The sequence below is a fragment of the Epinephelus moara genome, chromosome 8, assembly GCF_006386435.1.
Source record: "Epinephelus moara isolate mb chromosome 8, YSFRI_EMoa_1.0, whole genome shotgun sequence".
NCBI lineage: Eukaryota > Metazoa > Chordata > Actinopteri > Perciformes > Serranidae > Epinephelus > Epinephelus moara.
Window position 1 is genome coordinate 11,921,553 of NC_065513.1, and position 22,509 is coordinate 11,944,061.

The following is a 22,509-nucleotide window of genomic DNA, read 5'->3' on the forward strand; positions in this document are numbered from 1 at the left end:
TATAAAAATTAATATAAAATACAGGCACACAGAAGGACATGGAATGATGGCATATCTGGATAGCCCACATTGTCCTGAAAAAAACAAGATATAGCATGTGTATGTAGCCTTTATAATGACTGTGATATGAGCTTAAAAGTAAAGGCAGTAAAAATACCCCAAAAACGCCTAGGGCCCATAGGGTTAAACTCTATGGCTTTAAGCTAAAACTCTCCAGGGACACCCAGAGCAATGATAAATAGCTAGCCTATATGGAAAAAGATCCAAACTCCAAGAGCAGCATCAATGATAAAAAGTTGAATAAACGGGAATAGGCTATATTGAAATATTAGGCATAGTAAACATGTAACATGACATTGGTGCAAAATGCTTACCTGTGCATGACGAAGTGCCATATAAAGAAGAGTGTGTCAAAAAGCAGTAGACATGCGAAGACTTCCACAAAGAGCTGCCAGCAGGATGGAGCCAGCTCCGGTAACACGGGGCTCCTCAGTAAGTGAAACAGCGCGGTGGCGGGGAGGACGGTGGTCAGGTATCTGTACAGCACCCTCCAAAAACAGTCAAACCATCGCCGGAGCGACGGCGGCGGACCCGAGCCTGCCGTGATCCTCCACGAGCGGACGCGCTGACAGACGCTTCCCAGCGCGTCCAGCGCCAGGAAAGGTGCGCAGAGCAGGACGTGCGTCAAGAAGGCGTAGGACGCAGGCAGGTAAGGCGAGAGCAGGATCTCTTTCTGCTCTGGTCTCACAGACTCCCACAGCCCTTGGAGGATAGGCGCACATCCCTCTACATGCTCTGTGAAGAGCACATTCATCACGGCTCTCACCTCACAATCTCCTACATCTTTTAGGGTATGTAGCGTCCTCCCAGCGGTCACTATCACCCTTACGAAGACATCACTTTTATTTCTGAAGAAAATGTTTTATCACCTTCAAGCTAAATCCTCATGTCTCCACTTTGATTGCACTTAAGAGGGCTCGATCCTAAATAATCTCTCTTCCACACAAAGGTAAGTTAGGTGTTTCCCTCGGCTGCAGCCCCGCTTGTTCCTGTCGTGCTTCTGCGGAAGTTTGTCTCCACCACATGGTGGTGGGTGGAGGAGGAGGAGCCCCCTATTCATAACTTTTCAGAGCTAAATCACTGTCTTTCTTTTCTTTTGTGAGACGCAAGTGGCAATTGGATAGGTGAAGTAAATCCCCCTGAGAGATGGCTGCTTTCACTTTTACGCACTCAAGCCGCCGACATAAAGTTGGCTGTTGGAAATGCAGGGGCTTTCTGGGAGAGGACTGTCGCACCAGGAGACCTTGATTCAGTGATGGCGATGTCTAATCAGGATCCGACCCACAGAGACTGATTACATTGCTGACTGCAGATAGCGCAGATCTTTCTCTGAACTGAGGGATTTTCTAGGAAAAGGGAATCCAAAAGCAAAACAGGAGCAGTTCTCACACTGTCAGAATATGAATGAAATGAAAAAAAAAAGAAGAAAAGAAATGTTGCAGCATGTCAAAGGTTTTCTTTTCATTTTTGCACTTCATAAAACCAAGATTTATGAAAATTAGCCTGTATGGCTAAATCTGGCACATTTACGTGACTTAAGTGGTCATGTTAATTAATGTGCACTGTCCCTTCTTAAATAAAATAAACATAAAACATAAACATTTAAGGAGATAAAATATTCAGTGCACTGATGAAGTGAAATCAAACGACTCATTGCAAATGCCTGAATTACTTCTGAATCACTGTGCCATTAAAATCAATTAGATCCTAAGCTGAATTATTCAGATATTTAAATTTGCATAGGGCATTATCTTCAGTCATTATTTAAATTAGATTTACGGAGCCTTACAGTGAATTTTAAGCTCATTGTTTAGCTGTCAAACTCACAAATTTACTGTATTTGATTCCCTCTCACTGCTCTGATAGTAGGCCTATAGTTTTTATTTTTACCCACAGGTCACAGCAGGCAGCCATTTTTAGCAAAAAAACAAAACAAAAAACAAAAACAATCATTACTCTTTCTTGAGCCTCTCTGAAAAAGCATGACCCTCTGTTCACCATAAATATTCATATTTCATATAGTTCCTGGCTATGATAAATGATTTGATTTGGGATATTTAAACTGGCGAGACAAAAATAGAGCCAAAAGAAGAGCAACTATTGGACTTACATTCAACAGGTGGACACAAACACAACTCCAAAAGAATGCTAATGTCACTCAGTAACTGCTTGGTGTGTAGATAAATCGTTTCCTAAGTTTTTCATATCATCTTAGAAGATGATAATATGTCAGTGTTGCGTCCATAACTTCTTTCAAGCAGCCCCCAAGTGGCCAAAAAACTTATTGCACATCTTAGTTTTGCACTTAACAAAAATATTAATGCAACACTTTTGTTTTTGCTCCCATTTTTCACAAGTTGGAATGAAAGATGTAAGACTTTTGCCACTCAACAAGCATCATTACTACATAGGTGTGCCTTTGGATGGTCACAATAAAAGGCTGCTCTAAAATGTGCAGTTTGATCACACAACACAATGCCACGTATGTTACAAGTTTTAAGGGAGCGTGCCATTGGCATGCTGACAGCAGGAATGTCCACTACAGCTGTTGCTCATGAACTGAATGTTCATTTCAATTCCATAAGCTCTCTCTAATGTCGTTTCCACAAAACTGGCAGTACATCCAACCCGCTTTACAACTGCTCACCATGTGTAACCATGCTAGCTCAGGACCTCAACATCCAGTGTCTTCACCTGCAAGATCGTCTGAGACCAACCACACAAACAACTGATGCAACAGTTTTGCACAACCAAAGAATTTCTGCACAAAGGAACCATCTCAGGGATGCATATCCAAGGGACTGGTCTCAGACGATCTTACAGGTGAAGAAGCCAGATGTGGAGGTCCTGGGTTGGCTCACTAAACTGGTTGCGTGTACTGCCAAATTCTTGGAAACAACTTTGGAGACGGTTTATGGTAATGAAATGTAGATTCCATTCATGGGCAACAGCACAATGGCATGTCAATGGCACGTTTCCTTAAAAACTTGTAACATATGCACATTTTAGAGTGCTGTTTTATTGTGACCATCTCAAGGCACACCTGTGTAATAACCATTCTGTTTAATCAGAATCTTGATATGCCACACAGGTGGATGGATTATCAATTACACTGGCAAAGCGCTCACTAACTCAGATTTTTCAAAATTCATGAACAACATTTGGGAGAACGAAGCCTTTAGACTGAAGAGGAAAAGTTTTGAATCTTTTATTACAAGTCATGAAAAATGACGTAGGAGTAGGGTGCCTGTTTGGAGGGTCAAAATGGCAATGTTTCATTGTACTGGTTCTTTATTTCTTCATCATTTCCTGAACATTTCCTGAGAAACAACCATTTCGCTTTAATTATTGTCTGGTTCAGAGGAACAGCTCATGAAGAAGGTGTTGGTGGTTGTCAGTAAGGAAATTCCCAGACCTTTGGTTGACCTTATCATTACAAATGGATTCAATTTCAATCTGTGACTGAATCATCACCCCTGTAAAATAAAAATTACCCAAACCTGTGCCCTCTGCTCCACCCTAACATGTTATGCATCCATAATTTCAAGGTTTTCATTTTTTTTATTTACTCTTGCAATGTAAATAAAAACTCATGGTAAAGCCACTGACTTCTCAAAGAATAAGCCACAGTACTTTATTGTCAGGTGACAACACCGTGATTGCACATTCACAACTGAAATCAGTAAAAAAAAAACCAAAAAAAAAAAAAACCTTCGCCTTTCAAGTCAATGTAAGTCTCCATCAATCAGAGGGATTCGAATTTAACTGGAAGTTACTTTTACGGCTAAATGGACCAACTTAAAACAAGAACAGATTGGTGCTGATAACACACACAATATAATCAGATTGTACAAGAATTTAGAAATGGAGGTTGAGTCAGGTTACACTGACTTTTGGACATACGTCATGTAGCTTCAGGTGACGGAAATATTTTCTCACCGTGGCTCTGTCTGTTCAAAAATACAAAAGAAAATCACGTCAAGCTCCTGGAATTACTGCCTAAACATGCTCCTTCTGCCAAATTCTCAGACCTCATGATGCATGATTCAGTTTTTAATCTGAAGTGGTCACCATTTGATTATTAACTCATCCCCACGTATTCTATGCTGAGCAACAACATATTCCTCTGTTGAAACAATCCCACTCAAAAAATTGCCCAATCCTGGGGAACAAAGTCAACATTATGTCAACATTCAGACAAAGAATTTCTTTAGTCATCTAACACAGAAGTCATACATTAAACAGAATTAATTTTTTTGGTCCTTATCAAACCAAGATGTTTGTTAAAAAAAAAAGTCAGTAAAACTGACTCCTACAAACAATTCTCACACATGAGATGGAATGGTTATATTAAATCATCAAAAATAGCTGAAAATAACCTTTTGAGAAAAGCTGATGTCACATGTATGAAAACTGGAGTACAAAAGCTGTTTTTCTTGTCATAACGCAACATAAACTTTTCAAATTGAGCAATGTTTGAACAAAACACCTAAAGCAAAATAGATATTAATAGTCGAAAAAATGAACAGTTGCAACAATATAGTTTCTCCACTGAATATTCAGTGAGAAAAACAAAGTGCTACATATACAGCAAAATGTGGTGCGACTTCAAACAGTCGCACAACTTCAATTAATATTCAACAGGTCCCCTGTGCTTGAAAGAAACTTTTACAAAAACATAAAACAATTGGAGTGGTGATATCACATCTGACAGGCAGCAGCTACCAGACAGTACATTCATCATCCCTGTGTTTTTTCTACAGTGACATATCTGGTCAGGGCCTGTATTTTTCGAGCAGTTCAGAAAAAGAAATCACGGCCTTCCATCCACAGAGCCACACGAATTTGGTCCTTCTTTTCAGCAGAGATATAGCAACATTTTAACAACTCTCTTAAACTTGTCAAGTCATTCCATGTCCTCTGGGATTTAGCAGAGCTTTCCTGCTTTGGACGTTTGGGAATGTAAAACATGTCAGGTACTCGATTAAAAGGTCTTTTGACTGACTTTTAACCTGGGATACAACGGCCTTTTTTGTTTGTGTCACATTTTCAAAATCAAGAACACAAGGAAGGGATTAAACTTTGTTTTTATCTGTGCTAACGAAGCTGGAATTGTTAGCATGTCCAACTAGCTTATTACCTGCAGTAGTAACCTGCATTAGTACATTACTCAGTGATGTTACAAGTTATAGTAAAAAGAAGCCTGGTCACAACTAGCTTTACTTTGGTGTCTTTCACATGAATCATAAATTGTTAAGGAAGCTGACTTTCTGCCTCAGACTTTTAGCACAACATATAGCCATCATTCATTTATTTATTTTAAAATAAGTGGGCTGGAAACATTATAAAGTCATTAAGAGATTGTGTTTTCACCAACTTATAGAGCTAACATTAGCTTAATTAGCCGACGCTAAATTTGTGCCGTGTGAGAACTAAAAGTTTGACAGGCATCGATGGGCAACAACAGTAACAGAGGGACAGAGATTAGTCAACGGCCAAGTAATGCAACAAGAACAACTGGGACTGAGTTCATCGCACCGAAAAGCTCAAAGAAACAGTTCACCCAACCGAATCACTGCACAGAAGGAAGCACGCATCAGCTCATGGATGAGAGGCCTGTGATGTTAGCTAGCTGAGTGGTGCTAGTTGAGCTAGCAGTAGATGCACGCTTCCCTCTGCGCGGTGATACTGTTGGCAGGTGTAGTTTGGTAGAAAGAAAATAGTTCCTGCATAAAACTGCTCACAACAAGGTCTGTGGATTATCTTGAGCAACCGGGTCACGATTTCTGGAAAGAGACATTGCTGTTGAGTTTTTCAAAAGTATTTTTGGCACTTTGAGCTCCACAAGCCGAGTGCCATCTAGTTTCATTATATTGGAGACAAGGCAGACATCTGTACAGCTGATATCTCCAACAATCGGCAGCTCACACCAAAACAATCAGATGGATAAACAGCACTACAGATAAGAGGAAAATATGTTATTTTTGATTATGAGGATGAGCTGTCCTTTTAATTAAGATGAATTACCAATAATTTCGCTGCCACTGACCAAATATCATCCCTTCAAATAGTATGAACACAAAAGTAGTAAAGCATTTATCTTGTTTTTCTTCCAGCTAATTTACTGAGTCTAGACAATCTTGTTCTGTATCAGGACAGATTACAAGCAGTCCTCTGCTCTGAGGTAGGAGAATTTTACACCCTAAGCCTTATTTGCACAGGACTAGTATTACCTGGGTACCTCTGGTAATTTTTAATAAATGTGGAAGTTGTCTGTGATTTTAATTCCCTGTGAATCTTTTACATATTTCCCCAAATACAGAGGCCATGATATTAGTCCTGTGCGAATCGGCGTCTCTGGTATTTGGGGTCGTAATAAGGAGTTTTATTTACATTGCAACTTTTTCCTATCTATTCCCATGGGTTGAGAATTATAAAGGGTATACTGGCAGTTAGAAATGAAAGTTTTGACAGCATTTTGGGTGTATGAGGCTTAGCTACATAGCATGGACCCATTCAAAGAAAGAGCAAGCTCATATCCATCAGGAAAGCAAAATCTCGAAGATGATGAGATGGGTAAAAAGGAGGTTAAGACTTTATGACACTGCTAGAAGTGCTGTGTAGTGTTTATGTGTTGTATAGAGTGGAGTTACATATGACTGTGAGTAACATTTCCCGGGAATAATGTTAGTAAATTCCAGTAAAATACAGACATCCCATGAGAATGTGCCGCAAAAACCACAGACGTGGCAGGGTCATTTTTAAATCACGAGGTCCCCTGGTGATACTAATCCCGTCTGAATAGGGCTCTACTTTCAAACTTTCATTGTGATTTCTAGCTGTGATTCTGAACTGTTTGAGAAATACAGGCCCTGGTCAGTGGAGCTTCTCTGGGTCAGAGGGAGAAGCTGCCAGCCAGCCTGTGGGCCAGGCTCCTGTCCTCCAGCAGACAGTCCTCCACCCCTAGGGTGGTCCTTTGGGTCCCACTACTCCCCTTGCTAATCCAGGTCCAGGATCTGCTCAGCAACAATGTCCATGGCTGCAGAGGCTTTCATAGAGCTCCCTGCAGAGCCAGAGTCCACAAACATCTGGGGTATGTCGTTCCCAAAGTAGATTTTGCTGTTGGCTGCGATGGCCTTGAACTTCATTAGCTGCAGGTACTCAGGTGTTAACTTCAGCTGCAAGAGAGGCAACAGAGTATAAATAAATGACAAAAGAGCAGTCTGGACTTTCCAGTCCCTGTTTGTCCAGGCTGAAGTGGGATGTGTGTTTGTGTCATCTCCTTACCTTGTTGGCCTCTGCAGCTTTCTGTGATGTATAGAACTCTGCATCTGCCTTGGCTCTCTGCCGGGCCAGGAAAGCTGAGTCTGTGAGTCAGAAACAAACGGAGTCACAGCAACAGGTCGGTTTAGTAAAAGAGGTCCAAGCTAAATACTGCAATCTGTGAACATGAGTTCCATCTAAACAGCTTGTCCCAAACTCAGACAGCAAACCATACTCAAAATAAGCATTTCTCATTGTACACAGCACAGCTGCTGAAAATCACTGTGTGATCTCTAGAAAATCACCACAGCAGTTTTAGCCTCTAATCACACTGACTTCTGATGCACTACCTCACATCTCCACTCTGTTAGTGTTCAGCACAAACACAGAGCATGTTTGCTTTTTTTCTTATAACAAATTGGATATTTCAACTTGCCCTAACAGGAAACATACAGTGATGTTAGCTTTTCTTTCATAACCCAGTGACCTGATCACAGAGCCGACATGTCCATCACAGAGACGGGAATTAGTGTACCTAAACAGCATGCAGCCATTATTCATGTAATAACATGTGAAGTCAAAGACTGAGCCTTTCTAGGATACAAACAGTGGTGGATGTGATCAAGTACATTTAGTCAAGTACTTTATGTAAGTACTGTACAGGTTTGAGGTATGTGAACTAACTTCCAAATTCTGATAGGCAAATATTGCACTTTTATTCCGCTACAATTATCTGACAAAAATAGTTACTAGATTAAGATTTGACATAAAAGCTTGATAGGATTAAACTTTGTTGGTTTGTGCCTACATACAAAAAAGCTGTATGGGGTCTGGTTGGGGCACTAACTTTTCACGTAGCGTTCACATTATTTTGTACAACCCCTGACTCTTTCCCAGTTGCCATCGGTATTAAGAAACTAATGATGTTAACTAATAATGATAACTTGCTCTTGTATTGTAGCACTTTCACATTGTTGTACTGGTACTTTAGCTTCAGCAGAGGGTGTAAGTACTTAGATACAAACCTTCAATCTGAGAGATCTTTTTCTCTGTTTCCTTCTCCATGACTTTCTGTCCAAACTTGATCTCTGCCACTTGTGCCACTTTCTCAGCCTCTATAAAACACAGAAGTATATTCATATTGTCAGCCTGCAGTGTGTTATAACACACTTCTCCCTGACTGTTTCCTTTTTGTCTGCCTCACCGATGACAGCTTTGATCCTTTCTGTTTCTGCCTCCTTCTCCACAACCTTCTGTGTCTGTTGAGAGATCAGCAGCTTCGTCTTCTCACTCTCCCTGCAAACATAAACATACACTTAACGTTAAAATACACACACGCACACAGACAGACAGACAGAGAGAGACATTTTCCCTGTTTTCACTGATTATACCTCTCAGGATTGTGCATATACAGAGCAGACTTGATTGAAATCATGATCCCCACACCTTCTAAATCATCAAATTCAAGGACTTATAAGGCCATTTCTCCTTCAAATTCAAGGACGCAACATAGCAAAGCTTGAGACACGGATCATGGTTTATTACTATCGACATGCCGAGTGCTGTCCTGTGTGATGCTCCAGCTGCATGGCTTGTCAAAGTTTCTTTGCCCTCGGCGTGAACTTAAATGATTTCCTGCGGGCTCTGCACTGGGCCATATGGATGTCATGTGGATCTTTAACAAGCCACTCTTTGTAAATGTCTTTGATCAGCCACGAGTTCTGGAACTTTTCCAGACACAGCTGAGGGTTTGCTTTACTTAAACTTTCCTGCTGGGTTGCTGCTGTTTAACCTGCATCATTCAACTTTAATTACTTGACAGTGGGAACTCTCTTCTTAGTACGGTGACATCATTTCCAGAATAATTCCTCCCAACTTCAACATGCAGAGGTTTAATTAACCACAACAACTAAAAGACCTGTGTGGGCGTGCAGAGCCTTTAACATACAGTATATTTGCCATGCATACTTAGAAACCCAATTGGCATTTTAGGATGACTGTGACAGTCTTTAATTAAAATTCCTGGACCACCTGCACAAATCAGAGCTTTGCAATCATGCTGCCTTCATGTCATGTAGGTTGGAAGAGCAGTGATGGAAAAATTCTCATGTTTATGACTTGTTAGCATTCATGTCAACAGCTCAAGACACTGTATGATTGGACAGATGGTACTATGAGGATTAAATTTGAGTTTAATAACCTTGGACTCAAGCTGACATGAGGGGTATTTTTGCTTTTTAAGGCACAAAGGTGGACATATCAGAGCCTGAGGAAAATCTGAGGAATAATTTGTAATTATGACTTGGATGCTGACGTGCATGTATTCATGGGATGGTCAGAAACTGGTAATGATAGTTATTTCCATATGAGATGAACACAGCATGTTTCAAGTGCTGCACTCTCACAGAATTGAAATGACATCATAGGTATGACCTGGACAGAAGCATTTCTTTGGTAATGATCAGGACTTCATATAATAAAGAACCAGACATGGTGTTTACTGCTATATGTGATTTCTGCCATAATTTTAACATTACAACAAAAAAAAGGCAAACTTGCAGATTTACTTTAAGTGTGGATCAAGGTGCCCAAAAAGTCCATGAGACAGCTCTGGCTAACTTTTGGGAAATTCTGACTCTGAGAGCAGACATGGGAACTGGGCCCAAAACCTCAAAAGAACTTTGAGTCCCACACTCCCCATGCAGCATCTGAACCCTGTGCCATTATGGACACTTGAACCAAAATGCTCTGCCTTCGCACTGAATCTTGGCTTTGCATCTTTCTCTTCATGCCTTGCCTCATTGAAAGACATCTAAATTAACAACATCAATCTAGGTCTAAAGTTCGCTCATCTCTCAAGTGATCTTTTCAAATTAAAACAACATTACTGCTGGTTTAAAAGAAAATTGTGTTTCTTTAACAACTTGGGGCTTGTTTCCATAGTCTGTACCATCTCCCCTATGATCATTTTTTATCTGCTGAGACCTGTTTATATTACTGGCTTCCGGATGTATAAGCCACACAAATACTCTGACTGTCTCCCACGCTGTAAAAACAAAACTGAGTTTATACAAATTTATTAGAAAGGGAAACAGAAAGTAAGCTCAACAAAAGCCTTTCTGTCCTCTGCTTATTAAAGTGGCATTTGTCAGCAACTACAGTAACAGCAGTAGATCAAATTTAAGTCAAGATGTAGCTCTGAAAAAAGAAAATCTAATGTTGTTTTGCAGGACAAATATATAAAAATAAGATTCTTCACATGAAGAACTGGTGGGAACTTCTGTGATTGTCTGACTGCTCGTGTTGCTGCCTGTGGAAGTCAGATAAGGTTAAGGTGATATCACTGCCTCCTCTGACCACAGCAATTAAGTTGGTGAGTAACTGGTACAAATAATCACCAGGAATGATGACACAGTCTACAACAATAAGACCCTTTGCTGCCAAGTAGAATTACCACCCCCTGCTTATATACCTCCATACACCAGTCAAGTTTCTCTTTCTGTTTACATCCATGCGTGTGAAAACATGGATTGTTTCACACACATTTTCCCAGCTTGTATTCATTTAATAAATGAACATTTAATAACACTAAACAGACAGCTATTGAAAACGATAATGAACGTATGAGTAACTTCAGGGAAATTGTGAAAGTAACAGAAAGTCAAAAATATTGTGCAATAATTTTTGGAAAACGGCTAATTGGTGGCATGTCTACAGGAAGTGATGACAGAGGAATCTCAGGGCGACTGCAAGTTATTTTTAAATTCCCTCTGGTCTCAGTTCATGACTTGACAATAACTCTTGCTGATTGATCACCGATACTGACAGTTGCTCAACAGGAAGAGGGAGAGTTTCAGCACTCTTAGGGGACAGAGCGAGCTTATGTTTACACATTTGGCTTCACTTTTCACAGTGAGGTGAGTGCCAGTAAAAAACAGAGTATTTTACTTGTGTTCCATTTGAGTAGTAATGTGTGTTGTTGTTGCTCTAAATCATCAAAATGAACAGGCCGGCTCCAAAAATAGAAAAGAAAAATGTGGCGACAAATCCTGATGTTGTGGTGGGCCGCCACAAATAAATGAATGTGTGGGAAACCCTAAACAAACCAAAATGCACACATGAAGGCACATTGTAGCGGACCACATGCTTTTATTCAGTATTCACTACGACGTACAGTGCATGTGAATGTGGTTACATACCCACAGCCATTAACACTCTATAACATTACTTATTTCTTTGGCATGGTCTGAATCTGCAGTGGGACACTGCCTGAATGCTGCGGGGGGGGCTGACGTGCCTTTCAGTCTGTTTTTGTCTTCTTCTGCTAATTGGCATATTTGAGTGATGCCATTTTAAATGAGATGTAAGCAGCCATTGCAGTGGAATTTAAAAATAAATTCACCAGAGGGTCTCAAAAGTCGCTAAATATAACGAGAAAATTGTTAAGTTGGCAACACTGAGAGCACCACTTTAAAATGGAATGCGGCACAATAATCATTTTATCCCAATTTTCTTGTTTTCATAAAAAGCCAAAATCGTAAATGAAAATAAAAAAAAGCACAAGGAAATTACAAAGAATTCTGGTGGTAAATCTGCATTGTTATCATTTTTAAACAGTATGCGTGTTGTGTGAGGTGTAACAACTAACTATGGGGGACAGGTCTTAGTGAATGGTCCACTTTTCCTTGGAAGGCACAGTGTGTATTTGTGCAAGACAGACCCTGTTAATGCTTTGCTTTTCTACAGTTGGAGGGAAGTTATACTGTTGACTTGCAGTAGAGCTGAAAGAACCTCCTGTGAAGCAGGGCCCTTATCTACTATACGACGCCCATGACAACTGAACCATGACATCAACACATCTGTACGAAACAAATTAGACCAATTTCAAAATTCTGTCCTTTATCTGACATTTCGTCTGACTTGTAGACTTTCCATAGTGCCTGATGTCTCACAGTGTCTCCATGAACCTCACGACAACTTTACTGTAAATCCTCAATTTCCTCTGTATCAAAGCCGCTGTGACTAAGCACATGCTGCTGATTCATGACGCTTGAGTAAGATGCTCACAGACTGACATGAAACAGCGGAGTTACAGGACTTGGCAGGGGGAGTTGGATGGATCAGGTCCATCCACTTGGGAGGGAAAATGATTACATAACAGTCCTCAGGGGTCAGGAAACATTCCTTTGTGGGCACAGAAAAAAAGAAAACTCACATAAGCTCGTAGTTCCTGCGAATGCTCTCTGGGATAACTGGTTTTGTGACACGGACTGCCTGTGGACCAGTGAGACAGACAAACAAAGACAGAGAAAGACACAGTGAACTCTGAAGCAGGCAAGTAAAGACAGCAGGAGTTTAAACAGCAACATGATTCTGAAAAGAGGTTTTCACCACCAGAGTGATTATCAACAACGACAGTTTTAGAGGAGCCCTGAGACACAGACCCTTTGTTTAAAGGCCCTCTGAACTGCAGGATTATTGGTTTCCCAGAAAGAACTGCGAATATTATTTTAACTGTTTCTAGAGATTTACAGGAAACATTAGGCCAGAGTATTAAAGCCCAGTGGAGCGTTTAACACTCAAGAGTGAAATGTTTGTTTCTTTGTGGATGAGGAGGGGGATGGATTCAACACGGGGGGAAAACCACTCAGTCTCCTTTTACAGTCTGTCATAATGTTGTCCTTTATCAAACTCTTGGGACAAAACAATGTCTTGTGCTGCTGTTATTATAAACTCTCCAGCAGAGGGGCAGGTTATATAGGCTGTGAACATCAATATAAAGACTTCTGTCATCAGGGACTCTGTACACAGTGCTTCATTAGGTTGACATTACCATTTACAACTTCAGTACTACAGTTCTGTACAGCAATCCAGTCTGAGTCCAGATGTCCTTTTTCAAAGTCTCATTTAAACAAGGTGACAAAGGTGGAAACATAATCTTCTTAGTTAAGTTAAACACCACAAAATGCAAGCAATACCCCGTCAATCCAGTATATCTGGATTTTATCACGAATAATGACAACTAAGTATGTGACAATATTTCCCAGAATACACCTGAACAATGGCCAGAGAACTAGGGACGAGTACTGTTCACAATTTATTCTGAACATACATGTTTACAAGTTTAGCCTATATACGAAGTCCCTAAGTGGACGTGGGGGAGAAAAAAAAATGGATGGGTAGAAAAAGAGGAGAGATACTTTTGCGTTTTCACAAGAAATTTTTGTGTTCTAGAAATAAATATTATCATGGTATGGAGCCATGTGCAGCTGAGTGATAAACTGTGGTAAAACCAGCCAGCAGCCACCTACCTAGGTGCAGTTATCATGCATCAGAGCAAGGCAAAGGTCCTGACAGATACATATATGCATTGTCTTTCATGTTCTGTGTTCTTTTATAAACATAAATAAAATAGTAATACAATAAAAATATAATTGAAAATAAATAGAAAATGTGCAATAGTTTTACCTCACTACTGTATATCTGAACAGGCTGTCTGTACTGTACATAATGGGCGGCTGTGGCTCAGGAGGTAGAGTAGGTTGTCTAGGAGGATTGGTGGTTTTATCCCTGCCTCCTTCAGTCTGGATGTCAAAGTATCCTTGGGCAAGATACTGAGCCCCAACTTGCTCCTGCTGTGCCATCAGTGTGTGAGTGCATATGAATGTTTAACTGGTATGTGTGAATGTGGCACGCAGTGTAAAAGCGATTTGAGTGGTCAGAAGACTAGAAAGTCCAATGTATATGTACATTTTAGACTCAAAACAAAATGTGTCTGACCAGGTGCTTCCTCAGGTAAGACATGTTGCGTGGCCAGTTTTGCATTTCCCATTACAAATATTAATAGTTTACCGCATCAGGTTTTGAAGAGAAGAATCAAACTGCAACTGCTTTGGTCACACCATCGCCCTGACTCACTGTGACTGAAACAAGGTGCAGGGGTGACGAAGTCTGGCTCTCCCTATATTCAAAGGTACTCTCTCACCAAGATGCACGCTCAGGTACCAAAATTTGGCCCTGCTTGATTCATTGAGTCAGCACTCAGTAGTAGTGAAGTGATTCTGTCCAGTCCAGTGAGTTCCATCAATCAGTTTTGCAAAGGAATAATAGTATGCATCAAATGTCAAAAACAATCCAGGGAACCTGAGTGGCCCAGGGTTTAACCAATCATCATCATGAAAAGCATGTCCCTTGTTTGAGTCTGGCCAGGGAGCTTTGTTTCATGTCATAACCAGTCTCTCTCTTCTCTGTCAAAATGGTCCTATACAAACTACATGACCTAACAACAGCTCATAGAACAGGGCTGAGGGATTTAAGGTAGGTCCTTCCTTAAGTCATCATTAAACTACACCAACCACATGAGCTTAACTTTGACATCTCTGCTTTTGTCAGTCAGGTAGTTTTCATCTCAGCTGTTGACTTGACAAACTTTGTCCTTACTGCTGCTTCCTGGTGATCTTGCCATACCTGTATGATAAGTCCAGGTGCCATATTTGTTAGATCCTCCTGTAGTGTCAACTTCAGGTTTTCGTCGATTTGGTCTGTGGGGATAAAGTACGAGAGACATGAGGCAGGTGGGTGAGCTGTGAAGAATTTTTTAAAAACTCAGTAGAAGTAGTTTAGTTTAATTTCATTGTCTCTGCAAATAGATTATGTCAGATCTGACTCAAGGTCATACATAAAATCCACACCTGAAAGGTGTGTTTCAGATAATGCAGCACCCAGAGGACAGATACATTTCATGAGGGGACTTCAGATAAAACAAATGTAGGCTACAGAGACAATGCAGAGAACAAAACTAATAATGACGGAGTCTCCTCAGTCAAGTTACCTCTGCCAAAGCAGTTTACAATGTCAGTATCAGTTAACAAACTGGTATCGGGAAATAACTGCTTAGAAATACAAACCATATCAGTACTGGGATCGTTATTAATATTACCTTCTTCAGGAAGTGGTCTGCTTTCATTCAAACGCAAGAAAGTAAAAACAGGAGCATTTCTTCAGGGTCAAGATAACTCCGGACTGAGACTAAAAAACTAACTAAAAGGTCCAATGTGAAGAATTTAGGGGGCATTATTGGCAGAAACGGCTTATGGTATAAAAAGTACGTTTTCTCTAAGTGTAGAATCACCTGAAAATAAGAGCTGTTTCGTTACCTTAGAATGAGCAGTTTATATCTACATAAGGAGCGGGTCCTCATCTATGGAGACTGCCATGTTGCACCACCATGTTTCTACAGTTGCCCAGAACAAAGGAACCAAACACTGGATGTAGTCTGGAACATTTGCAATTTAGTGTCTATCAATATAGTTAGCAGCCCTTCCATGACGAGAGTGGTGGAAAAACACAGATATTTTTAATGTAAAACTGCTTTATTCAGTATTTTTACTGGTTTATATCACCAGGTCCGTTTGGTTTAGAGAGGAGGGGACCTCTGCGGATAACCCACTGAATGTCTGAATCTTAAGTTAGCAGAAAAAAGGGTGAGCACAGATCAGCAGGTGCTGGGCTAGTGGCCTGTCTCTGACAAGCCAAACAGCGCCAAAGAAACACTGATCCCTAACATAAAACTGCTTTATTCAGTGTTTTTACTGGTTTAAATGACCTGGTCCATTTGTTCTGGAGAGGAAGATACCTCTGCAGATAATTTGGTTCCCAGTAAAAACCTCCTGAAAAATCAACACTGAAGGAATTCCAATCTGGAGAAGTTTCAGCTGACTGCAATCTGCGATCCTCACCGCTAAATGCCACTAAATCTCCCCAAATCTTACACACTGGATGTTTAAATAACGAAATTAAGTTCTTGAACTGAAAAACCGACACACTTTCAGTATCTGAACATGACTCACTTGAATTTACTGTAACACACGTTTTTAAACCTCATAATGATGATGCATGACACTGTCTCATCAATAAGCCATGGTTGTGTTTACTTTTTGGCCTTTGGTTAGGCGAAAAGGTTGTAACATTCACAAGTGTGGGCTCACACATATGGGAGAACTTTGAAAGGAGGGCTTTCTATTCATCTGATCAAAACCACAACTTTTTTTCCCCTAACCTTAACCAAAAAAATCCTTTCTGGCAAAGAGCCCTGTGGGCAAACTTCCCTCAACAGCAGGACTCACTTTAGCAAAGTGAATGAGACCACTAACACTAAGTCCATATCCAGAGCAGTTGTTATGTGTAACATGGCACTGGCCACCTAATGAGACGAGCCATAAACATCTAGGATGTTTTGAGCTCTCAGCTGTGGGCTGACTACATGCTCTTTATAGAGATTTACCATTACAAAAGCTGAGGAGGTGTTTCAAATGAGTAATTAAATTAAACCCCTGGTCCACAGCACTTACCAAACAAGCCGATGTAGACCTCCTGCAATGAGTGAACACTGCAGAACTGGTTGAGCTCATGGTGAACCTTGTTAAATATCAAAGCTTTGTCGTAGTCTGCTGTGAAGTTCCTCACTATGTCGTACACTGCAGAGAGGGAAATCGGTGCTCAATTAATTCAGAAATAAAGAGCAAACACACACACACACACACACACACACACACACACACACACACACACACGTGGCTCTGCTCGAGCCAGCTGCAACAAAAGAATGTCTAAGGCCCCAAGCAGACAGAGTGCATTTAAGTTTCCTTAAAACCTGAATTTAAGCAACCTGGGGTGACTTTTTTAAATGATTTTCGATGAGAGTGAAGCGTTTTTATTGCTGCTTTTGCGCTGCTGAGCGCCTCGTGTTTTTCCACTCTATGCGTCTCATGTTTTTGAAAGTGTGCCCGAAAACCCTCGGCTTGAAAAAACTTCAACTCAGAGCTTCAAAATCGCCCGTTTTTCCCCATTCCAATTAGATGAACTGAGATAGGCCTTCTGTGGTGGTGATGGCAACAAGTAGAAGTGTACATGGTTTGTGTGAAGCTAATTTCAGCTCACTTTCAGCATCGCCCTAGGCAAGCTGCAAGACATATCTGAACAAACCGTCACCTCAACTACCTTCTAACATTTTACTAACCCTAATTAGACCTGACGATTGACAGCAGATTGTCAAACTGTCGCCAACTCATCATCCTAAAATAAACCTTGAACCGGCCATCATCATCCAGGCAAAGCTCCTGGCTCCTGTGTTTTCTCCTCTGTCTGAGAGTCTCATGTACCCACGCAGATCTCTGTTTGTGTGACCAACGTGCAATTTGGGAACTGCCTCTCACTTTCAGTTAGAGCCAGAGCAAGTGCCTTCTGCCTGTCCATTTGTAATGCAGATTTTAGGGTACAGATCTGTGAGTTTACACCACGGCAAAACAGCGGTTAAGGTAAGGACGGGTGATTTGGTGGCTGTCTAGCATACTCTGAAAAGCACTCTGTCTGATCCAAAAAAAGTCAGCACGGTGCACCTCTTTGTCTTATCAGGGCCTAATGTGTCTGTCAGTGCTGGGCTATCTTCAGATTAAAAAGAAATGATCAGGGAGTTTAGCATAAATACATTGTTTGATGGTTTTGGCCTGTTGAACACTGAGCTTACCTGCTGATGGAACGAGGTAGTTCACCACTTCTATGCGGTCAAAGTAAATCATCACCCCCCCACTGAAAGAAAGCAAATACATAACATGAATGATCTGACAGGTACTTTTATCCAAAACACGTGTATTTTCAGTCTGGGTGATGGGAGTAGTTGAGATGTGTGCTGAAGAATGCTCACTGTAGTAAGTCCGAGACCACATCTGATACTACTTAAGCCAATCAAAACAGCAAACCCACCTTGTGCCGCATGGTACATTCTTTACCTCATCTGTCTGCAGCGTCGTCTGGGAGGCAAAAAACAAAGATTCATCTTTAATTTATTTTTTTCATCATTATAAAGCTACCAGACACACAGGGTTAGAGTTGGGAGTAAATCCATCAACAAAGAATGAAATCAGACAATTCAATATGTCAAATGGAAAAATCACGGATCTTAGTTGTACATACAGGAAGAGTGCAGTCACAGGAAGTCCTGGTCAGTACCAGGGAAAGCTTTGCATCACCACTAAGAGGTCAATCAGCATCTCTATGACACAATGTGTCAGCACAAGCTCAACGTTACAACCTTCACAAATGTATTACAGGGCTGTCGTGCTGGTTCATGGGTTCATCCTTAAAGTTCACGGGGTGTACTTATAGACGAGGAGATATTTATAAAGACAGAGGTTTACGCACATTTCAAGATATTTAAACTTCCATCATCCTGCATCAACAATCAGCTATGACCTCCATTGGTAGACTGGTGTCTTATTCCTTATTTCCCACAATTCAATGTAGATCAGGTTCACAAAGTCACATGACTAGAATACACTCAATTTTCAACCAAGGCTTCTCATAGACCTTTCTTTGGAAACTGTTTGGAGAAACAACATCCATGACAACATGCAGCAAAGGGCCGCAAGTCAGACTCGAACCTAGCTCACTGCTGAGGACTCAGATTACATGAGGCGCACGCCCTACCAGGTGGGCTGCCATCGCCCTGCAAACAGTCCTGCCCAAAACTATCACATGCTCACTGTGTAAATGATACTGGGCACAAGCATCTGTGCATAAATTTTGAATTAGCAACTGTGAAAATGTATTGTTGGTAACGTACCCAATATGAAATTAATACATCAGACTTTTCAGAAGGGTTTTGAGTAGAGAGGACTAAAAATATATGCCTATAATTTTCTTTTCCTTTCAGAATTGTACTTACACAACCATGTTAAATAACAACAAGTAAGAGTAAAAACATCTGCATATTACAATCAGCCACAAATGAAACAGATAAAACACGCATCCAATACATGTTGTATATGTACAGTATATACACCATTTTATATCTACATACAGTGCATGTCTGACACATGAGAGGGAGTCCCATTCTATGTCTTTATGTAGCATCCCTCCTAATGGTAAGGATTTAGTTCAATCTGTAGGCTGTCCATCAGTTCACATTATTGAGATAGGAATTATAAATATATTAAAGATATACTATGCAGGATTTTCCTCAAAGAAAATGAATGGACTCATACAAAAGAAATCCTTCTCAATCACCTCTTATGATCCACTAAAAGTGTTTAGCGGCATACTGTTCAGCAGAGAAGCTGCCCTCTGACTGTATTTTCTTAATTTTTTCTTATTTACTGTGTTTGGGACATTTATGGGCTTGTACCCCCACAGCGCTCGGGTGAGGTCAGGGCTTTGTAAAAAGGTAGCGACCAGGTGCCAGACAGTAAGCAGCAGGAACCCAAGAGACATAGCGCTGAGAAAATGTAAATAAAGCGAGAGAGTGAATCTAGGGTTGACTTTAACTTTTGCTGACGAGCTGGTTTATAAACAATACCTGACAATCCTATATGGTATACCTTTAGTTATAATATATTATCATTAATATTCATTTTAAACTTCAAACTTGGTCACACACACACACACACACACACACACATACATTAAAAAAGTGGAAATCTACTCTGGGTATTTCTGTACATATGTCATATGCTGTACAGAATGTTAGTGAGTTGGGATTTTAGGCTTTAAATAAAAGTTGACTTTGCTTGACTCACCTGAACAGACTTGTAGGTGGTTATAAATGGAAGCATAAGATGGAAACCAGGGCTGCTAGTGGTGGTCAGGAGAGCCCCTCCCCTGCATTACACACACACACAGACGCAGTTTGTCGTTAACCTTAAAATAGAACAATCTCCTGGACTTATTTGTGAGAGGAGCAGTTGTATTTTAGTCAACTGAAGCGGTTAGGACTCAGGTGCTTTCATTGTCTTTTATGCTACTGCTGACAGCAAATGCAAATATTCCTTCCTTACTGTCCACATACTCAGGCCACTCAGTTTTTAACATTCAAGATATATGAATAAAGCTTTATCCTTGGATGACACTATCATGACTCATAAGAGTTCACAGTCTTAGTGGCAGCTCAATCATTTGTTTAAAGAGTTCCAATGAAGAGCAATATCTGATCATATCTTGTCTGTGATGAAAACTGATATTAACTGCATGTCTGTGCAAGTAACTACTCCTCACATAAGAAGGTACGGAGGCCCAGAACAACAGCTGGCTTTTTGGCAATCGTGATGCCAAGGTATTTATTGTAGTAAATGTTTAATAGCTAAGTTGCATGTGGCAAACACCTTTGAAGCAGATGCTCTTCTTTTATAGTCGCTGTTTAACAACAGTGCAGTAACAGTTAAGTCTCGGACAAAAAAAATAAAAAAACAACGTGTGCCGTTGTCTCACCTGTAGTAAACTCCAGTGTGTCCTTCATCAATCTTGTGCACGGAGGCCAAGAGCGCTGCTCCTCCAAGAGCGGCGATTATTGAGAATATGGCACCCCACTGTGCCATCCTGGCAGGCAGACAAGGGAGACAGCATGGGAAAATGAGCAGATGGGAACAGAAGGTGTTTCCACAATGTCTTTCCTTAATTACAATCAAATGCTCCCAACTACAAGTCCTATTAAACTCTGTCTATCCACCCAGTCATGACCTGCACTCAGTCAGCAGCTTGTGTCATACTGTAGTAACACATTGGGGTTGGCCTCTTGCTCACTGGTTTATCTCCTCTCAGCTCAGGCTTAGTGGGGCATCAGCTGGGACTCAGTGACCTTGTCACACTTTAAGAGGATTGAGGCTATAGTGTAAAAGCACTATAACCTCTGTTCATACATAAATAACTATGTTAGTACCATCTACAACAACAGTATGTGCATTCAGTCATGATAACGTTTATATTAGCTCCTGTAAGCTGAGAGAGTTGGATGAGGTGCTGTCTTAGCTTTGGTGTGTAAGGATTTGCAGAGACACAATCTGGTGACACCTCTGGGTCAACAGAGGACTCTGACAAGTGTTTACACAACTTCCCTTTGTATGTCTGATCCAATTACACACACATTTACGATCTTTTGATGCAAGTCATATTTCTTGTGACGCTACTCTAAATTCAAATTAACAAAGATACATTTAAGTGAAATTTTTCCTTATAATCAATTTATTTGCAACAGGAAATGTATGCCCTGACAGTTTAAGAAAGATACGCACGTACAGACCGGAAGGAAGTGGTCACTCAGAAATCTGGTAACTTCACAGTACCGTGGCAAAGTGTTAAAACAGTACGATAAGTGAGGGTCTTCTAGCAATTTAAGAATATAAATCATCGACCAAACTGAACCTGTCTGAATAACTCTTAAGTTTTCGAGAGGTGGTGAACACACTTGCCCTGCTTCACGGAAAACGACTACAACCTTAAAGCAGTTTCAAGTGTTCAAAGATGACACTTTATCAAAATACACTCAAAGTCCGGGGTTACACACGTATGCCGAATGGCAGGTATGGATCTAAAGATCTGTATACAGTCATAAAGTCATCACATTATGACAGGTACGTCTGACTAATTAGGAAGTCAACTTAAAATGTCCACATATTTGAACGGACTTTGGTATCGAGGCTTCGGAGCTAGCTGTGATAGCATAATGTAAGTTACTACATTGCTGCCTGCAAAAGAGAAGCCTTTACCAGTCGCAGACCGGTTTTACGATACTGAAAGTTAACGTTACCTAACGATAGAGATATTACAATGAAGGTTCACCTCAGTGCTGGCGTCAGAGCAACAGACAGCACCAAACATTGATTAACCTTTGCTAACGTTACAAGTTAGCAAAACGATATCAACACGCCGTATCTCCCTTTTAGGGTTTATTGACATATTGAACAAGTCAGGGGATACCGTAGACTCTGTTTAACAGACGGTAACACATGTTTTCGTTGCTCGGCAGGTCTTACCTGTAATTTCATCCGAGAGGACACTCACAACAGATAAGAAGCAGGCACCTGCTAGCTTCTTCTTCTCCACTAGAGTTGGACCGTTTGGAATCCAACTTGTTTCATTAGCGCCCCCTCGTGGACGGTGGACTAACAGCTTCTGTTGTTCGCATACAGTACTGCAGTGGGTCGAAGCAGTGTGGCCCCCTGTTGGTCACGGTGTGCCGAGCAGCTGCTGCGGTAAACAGCAGCAAATATGGTTGACTTGTTTATTTAAATTAAACAAGATGGACAATTAAGACCTAGCCAGTTTACACTGCCCAATGTTTCAGGAATCAGGAAAGAAACCAATCAATTGAGTTTAGTTTCAGTCAGTTTCAAGAGTGGGTTGGTTTGTTTCAGTTTT

The 22,509-nt window shown here is 40.8% G+C and overlaps 2 protein-coding genes across 2 annotated transcripts in view; both read right to left on the reverse strand.

The window, feature by feature from the left end:
• The window catches only part of ch25hl3 (cholesterol 25-hydroxylase like 3), a 6,422-nt gene extending 5,372 nt beyond the window's left edge, over positions 1 to 1,050 (reverse strand). Inside the window, exon 1 of the mRNA XM_050051573.1 lies at positions 375 to 1,050. Coding sequence (XP_049907530.1) covers positions 375 to 814 — 440 coding nt within the window. The 5' untranslated portion in view covers positions 815 to 1,050. The remainder of the gene's footprint in view (positions 1 to 374) is intronic.
• Positions 1,051 to 3,665: 2,615 nt separating this feature from the next.
• On the reverse strand, positions 3,666 to 22,208 carry erlin2 (ER lipid raft associated 2). Its single transcript, XM_050051572.1, has 12 exons — positions 22,125 to 22,208; positions 20,584 to 20,691; positions 19,896 to 19,977; positions 18,085 to 18,131; positions 17,849 to 17,910; positions 16,674 to 16,799; positions 14,791 to 14,864; positions 12,539 to 12,597; positions 8,528 to 8,619; positions 8,349 to 8,438; positions 7,348 to 7,427; positions 3,666 to 7,238 (listed from the first exon to the last, which is right to left on the reverse strand). Exons 2-12 carry the CDS (start codon positions 20,688 to 20,690, stop codon positions 7,059 to 7,061), a joined length of 999 nt encoding a protein of 332 aa, XP_049907529.1. The 5' UTR covers position 20,691; positions 22,125 to 22,208; the 3' UTR covers positions 3,666 to 7,058.
• Positions 22,209 to 22,509: the final 301 nt, after the last annotated feature.

Excerpts from the sequence above, each read along its gene's own strand:
- erlin2 (XM_050051572.1), bottom strand. The coding sequence starts at position 20,690 with ATGGCACAGTGGGGTGCCATATTCTCAATAATCGCCGCTCTTGGAGGA. Across the intron at positions 18,132-19,895 it reads CCACCTACAAGTCTGTTCAG|ACGACGCTGCAGACAGATGA; the intron begins GTGAGTCAAGCA and ends TTTGCCTCCCAG. Across the intron at positions 8,620-12,538 it reads CGCAGGAACTACGAGCTTAT|GGAGAGTGAGAAGACGAAGC; the intron begins GTGAGTTTTCTT and ends TTATGTTTGCAG.